Below are 6000 nucleotides of genomic sequence, written 5' to 3'. Positions count from 1 at the left end.
CACCAGGTTCAAACCTAAGCCCTACACCAGCTGCTGAACTTGGACAAATTCAGTTTCTCTATTTATAAAATGGAACTATCACTAGATCTACTTCATGGGTTGTTATCAGGATTAAATGAGTGAATTCATATAAAGCTCTTTGAATAATGTCTGAAGATAGTAAGTATTCAATAGATGTTAGCTCTGATTTTTATGATGGATTTATGCAATCCATAAGCAAGGAGGCTGGTGAATGACTTTAGTCACTACATATTATAAACCCCTTGCTATGCATGAGATATTATGTTAGGTCCTAGAGACACAATTTTTATTTCTTTATTCAGCAAATACAACTAAGCTCTGGACAGGAATAACAGGGTGAGGAAATTATAATGTCTAGCATACTGTTGAGTTGGTTCACATCTTGAAATCTTCCTCAATATTTCAACTCTATTTAGGGATTTGATTTGCAAAATTTTGCTTTACTATAGAAGTTTATTTTATTTTCTCCATAAACCTTGGGATGTTTATTTTGAATAGCTGAGTCTCGTTTTTTGTTTTCCAAGTAATGTGGTCTTCAGGGAAGTATACTACTCTTTACAGATTAATTTAAGAGTTTTGACATTTTTTTTAAGTAATCTCTATGCCCAACGTGGGGCTCAAACTCACAACCCTGAGATCAAGAGTCACATGCTCTAACAACTGAGCCAGCCAGGCACCCACCCAGAGAGTTTTGACATTCTTGAGCAGGAATACCACCCAACTCTGTGAGAACCATGGAGTTTTGGCCATTAAAAGCAGGAAGAGGTATGGACCTTGGGGTCAGAGAGACCTGACTCCAAGTTCCTCCACTGAACAGTTATGGAATCTTAAATAATTTGTTCATTCTTCTGAGCCTTGGTTTCTTCCTCTGTAAAAAGGGATAATAATATCTCCAATTTGGAGGATGTAAGGAGTGTTAAATTCATTCATTCATTCATTCATTCATTCAACAAGTATTTATATGTTGAACACCTACTACATACCAGACATTGTTATGGGTACTGAGACTACAAAGGTAAACAAAACATGCAAGAATCCCTATCCTCATAGCGTTCATATTCTAATAAAAGGTGAAAAATTAAGTTAGCTTATACAAAAATAAAACACTTTAAAAATTAATTATTGTATCAATGTATGCCGTGTTTATATCACTAATAGAAGGCCTAAGAAGAACTTAACTGTGGCAGAGTAGCAATTCAAATTAGAATTTGCAGTTGTGTACTGGAGATCTTCGTCTTTCTTTTTTTTTTTTTTTTTAAAGATTTTATTTATTTATTTGACAGAGGGAGACACAGTGAGAGAGGCAACACAAGCAGGGGGAGTGGGAGAGGGAGAAGCAGGCTTCCTGCACAGGGAGCCCGATGCGGGGCTCGATCCCAGGACCCTGGGACCATGACCTGAGCCGAAGGCAGACGCTTAACGACTGAGCCACCCAGGTGCCCCTGGAGATCTCCTGAACAAGAAAAATAATGTAGAAATGAGTTAATTGCTAGTGAAAAGATTTTCAAATTACCTTTTATTAGGTAATCTTATAAAAGCTGTTTGGGTATGCAAGTATGTATATACAATTTTCTAAACATGTAAATAAAAAGCAGTAGTTTAGTATATCTGCTTGAATTCATATTACTCAAAACCTTACCAAACCATTTATTATAAAAAAAAAAACCCGGTAAAATTGCTTAACATATCCTAAAAATTTTTGGGTGTATGTCCATAAACATTTTCAAGCTTGCTTTACAAAAAAAGAGTGCAATTTCTAATCCATGTGTTCAGAGTGACTTTCAAAGGAGTTCAAAGGGGGGAAAAAGAAAGTAGCATTGCCTTGTAATGCAGCATTAATTAATACTGACTTACCCTGGGACATTCGTGGAAAGATCCTTTGTTATCACATATAGTAAAAATATTTAAAAATTAATATTCCAAAAAAATTAATACTCCCTTTCTATGAATAAAACATAGGCAATAAGATTTTATTTTCTTAGACTGACTTGTTACCATGAAAACACTGCATTCATTCTGCAGGTACCAGTGACACCTCACATTATTACTTTAAAAATAATTAATGATGCTTGAAATTCAAAAAGAAACCTGCAAGACTTAGTCTCCTCCCAATACATTCACTGAATGCACAGTTAAATGAGCACATCTCATTTTGCTTGTGCCCTTCATTTGCATACTTTAAAATGACTGCAATACAGTACATTTGCATTTTTAACTGGAACCAAAATTAAGATGAGTGATCTTTGCAAAATCAACAGCCTGTACTTTCATAACAGTTGTCATACGCAGAAAAGAAACAAAACAAAACAAAACAAAACAAAAAGCCCTGAGTCAGTATTTTTTGCAAAAGTAATGAAAAAGAGTGCTGTGCTGTGAAGTCATTTTATAACTTATGAAATGGTTATAAGACTGTCCAGTATTCATTTGTTTTGCTTTCGTTTCGATGGAAGAGAGGTATGGCTCTTGTTTACTTGATCCAATTCAGATCATTTCTTAAAACTCAATTTCGTTTAAATCCTCAGAATATCCTGATGATTGCTGAGTTAAATCTTCCATTTCTGTCAGGAAAGACAAATAAAAAAGAGACAACAGTAATTTTCTCTATTTTTATGGTAGAAAAATACTTAATTTGCATTCTTATGATTTGAGGCTGAGGCAAAATCCCCTTTCAATCAAGTTGATATAATTGGGAAAAACATTGTTACCTGTGCAGGGTCCGGCTTGGAATTTAACATCATCAATGGCAATATCACTTCTCACAGACACTCCCCGAATGGCTTCAAAAATTACCTGGAAAGTAATGCAGTTTGAATTTAGAAAGAGAGTCATCCTGACAAAACAGTACTCATCAAAACCACAATGAGATATCACTGCACACCAGTCAGAATGGCTAAAATCAACAACACAAGAAACAACAGGTGTTGGCGAGGATGTGGAGAAAGGGGAACCCTCTTGCACTGTTGGTGGGAATGCAAGCTGGTGCAGCCACTCTGGAAAACAGTATGGAGGTTCCCCAGAAAGTTAAAAAGAGAGCTACCCTATGACCCAGCAATTGCACTACTAGGTATTTATCCAAAGGATACATAGTGATCCAAAGGGATATGTGCACCCCAATATTTATAGCAGCAATGTCCACAATAGCCAAACTATAGAAAGAGCCTAGATGTCCAACAACAGATGAATGGATAAAGAAGATGTGGTACACACACACACACACACACACACACACACACACACACACACACAGAGAGGAATATTACTCAGCCATCAAAAAGAATGAAATCTTACCATTTGCAATGACGTGGGTGGAACAAGAGGGTATTATACTAAGTGAAATAAGTCAATCAGAGAAAGACATACTTTCTCTGTGATACCATGTGATTTTACTCATGTGGAATTTAAGAAACAAAACAGATGAACATAGGGGAAGGGAAGGAAAAATAAAATGCAAACAGAAAGGGAAGCAAAGCATAAGAGACTCTTAACTATAGGGAACAAACCTAGGGTTGCTGGAGGAGAGGTAGGTGAGGGCATGGGGTAACTGGGTGATGGGCACTAAGGAGGGCACATGATGGAATGAGCACTGGGTGTTGTATGCAACTCATGAATCACTAAATTCTACCTCTGAAACGAACAAAACACTGTATGTTAACTAAATTGAATTTAAATAAAATATTTTTTAAAAAATAAATAAACAAAAACAAAAACAAAAAAACCAATACTCGTCAGGCAGATCCAGGCTGTGTGGGTCTGGAAGCTTTGACTGTTTTTCAAGCTCCTTTAAGGAAAGAGATACAAAATCACATATTCAAATCTAGGTACAAAAGAGAATACTTATTTGGGATTTTAAAGAAATTCACAACAAGTTACTAGAGCCTTAGAAATTTAGGTCCCTTTCTTCTGAGATTTCTTTAGTCAATTTCCCAGAAATGCTCACCTAGAAATGCTTCCTGGTGGTGACCTGGTTTCCCCTCCCCACCTAGAATATTCTGGTCCCAGCATTCACAGGGCCTATGAAAGTCAAGGGCTAGAAGTTTAAGCTTTCTTAGGCTCTCCATAAATCTACAGTGATACCGATACTAGGTGGAAGAATTTTTTTTTTAAAGATTTCATTTATTTATTTGAGAGAGAGAATGAGATAGAGAGCATGAGAGGGGGGAGGGTCAGAGGGAGAAGCAGACCCCCCGCTGAGCAGGGAGCCCGATGCAGGACGCGATCCCTGGACTCCAGGATCATGACCTGAGCCGAAGGCAGTCGCTTAACCAACTGAGCCACCCAGGCGCCCTAGGTGGAAGAATTTAACATGGCTGATGAGACCATGTATGAATAGCAAAGCATAATCATTAAGTTTACCAAAAGGACAATGGTTCACTTATCAAGTCAAATACCATAATATCCAAGAACAGCCCTGGAGGAGAGAACCAGTTCCCTAAATTTAGATCCTGAGAAGAAAATAACTGATCAAATATTCAGATTCTAGGGAAAAGAGGTTACATTACCAGTTCTAAAGCTGCCCCAACAACAATGGTTAATAAACCACTGAATACTGCAGGGAGGCTCGTGGGTAATGAAAATGATCCAGAAGACATATTTGCTCTACTCATTTTACAAACAAATGACTCCCATTGCACTAGTTTATGATTTAAATTAAATCAAAGAATATAAAGTAGATAATTAATAAGCATATGAAACTATCTTGAAATTAATGACTCAAAGAAGCTTTAATGACAGAAATGGGCAAAATAACGTTATTAAAAATTCTAAGGACACAATCCCAACAAGAATCCAAATAAGTAGTTAGAAGAGGGGAAAAATGTCCTAACACATCTAGATAGGAGGATATAGGAGTGCAGTTAATAAGCATTCTGGTTCTCTGGACATCACTAAAATCTGGTTTTTGACTTCCAAGTCTACAATGGAAATATAATAAACAAATTACCTGATGGAATTATATTCAGAATAGTCTGCAGCTGAGCCAAACACTTGATTTCATACAACTTTCTCCTTTGAATTTCCTTAATACTTGAGTGATAACCATTTTATACCATTATGATTTACCCCTTGTATTGCAGATACACATTCTATTATTAAATAACCGTGGTTACTTAAGAACTAGATAACAATTTATTTTTTCTTTCAATTTAACTATTATTTTTTTCCAATGGCTACTAAGTTGTTAGGACATAAATACTTACTAAGTTATTTGGAAAACTACTTAATAAATGAAACCCTTATGTATTACTTTTGCATTAGTGACACCAGGAAAAAACTAATGAGACTAAGCATACCATGAACAATAAAATTTGGAAACGTGGTGTTAGATGAGTACCCAGCACATAATAACTCCTACTAAATGTTAGTCAGTGTAACGAACAATATAAATGATATAAATATTTCAATGAGCTAAGAATTTGTCTACCACTTTCTTTCAATAGCATCAAACTAAAAGAACCCAGGGAGGAAAACAGAGAGAGCAGAGGAGGAAAGATTAAGCAAGGAATCCAAAGGAAATAAAATCACTTCGTGTTTTTGATCAATAGCAAGTCAAGTGTGGCTTAGCACTTTATTAAACCCTGAGGAAGGAGCATGATTAAAATTTTGCCACTTGATGCATTTCTTCTACAAGGATGGTCGGATGACTGGAATGTCATCAGGAGGCCACCCACTTACCTCCCCTACAGGATGACTCAAATGTCAGCAGTGCTATAGCACTCTGAAAGTCATCTACACCCGCCCACCCCCACCCATGACACACACATTGACTTCTCCAGCTTTGTTCTTTTCCCTGAACTCCAGTCTCACATCCTACTCTTACCTGACATACCCATGTGGATGTCTAACAGACATTGAAGATGTTGCATGTACAAAAAACCCCACCTGTTACTTTCCCTCCTGTGCACACTGCCCTCACACCTCCAGATATGCCCCCACCTAAAGCCTTCCCCATCTCAGTAAATGGTAACTCCATTCTAGAGGTTG

At 36.9% G+C, this 6000-nt stretch overlaps 1 protein-coding gene across 2 annotated transcripts in view; it reads right to left on the bottom strand.

The window, feature by feature from the left end:
- Window positions 1-1520: 1520 nt before the first annotated feature.
- The window catches only part of MAMDC2 (MAM domain containing 2), a 140408-nt gene continuing 135928 nt past the window's right edge, over window positions 1521-6000 (bottom strand). For both annotated transcript variants that reach the window (XM_036117894.2, XM_036117896.2), the window contains exons 13-14: window positions 2727-2811; window positions 1521-2579 (exon numbers count right to left, since the gene is read on the bottom strand). In XM_036117894.2, coding sequence (XP_035973787.1) covers window positions 2515-2579; window positions 2727-2811 — 150 coding nt within the window. In that variant the 3' untranslated portion in view covers window positions 1521-2514. The remainder of the gene's footprint in view (window positions 2580-2726; window positions 2812-6000) is intronic.

Source organism: Halichoerus grypus, chromosome 14 (genome assembly GCF_964656455.1).
Source record: "Halichoerus grypus chromosome 14, mHalGry1.hap1.1, whole genome shotgun sequence".
Classification (NCBI taxonomy): Eukaryota; Metazoa; Chordata; class Mammalia; order Carnivora; family Phocidae; genus Halichoerus; species Halichoerus grypus.
Note: the sequence above shows the minus strand (reverse complement) of the source record. Positions and strands in the feature narration are given on the sequence as shown.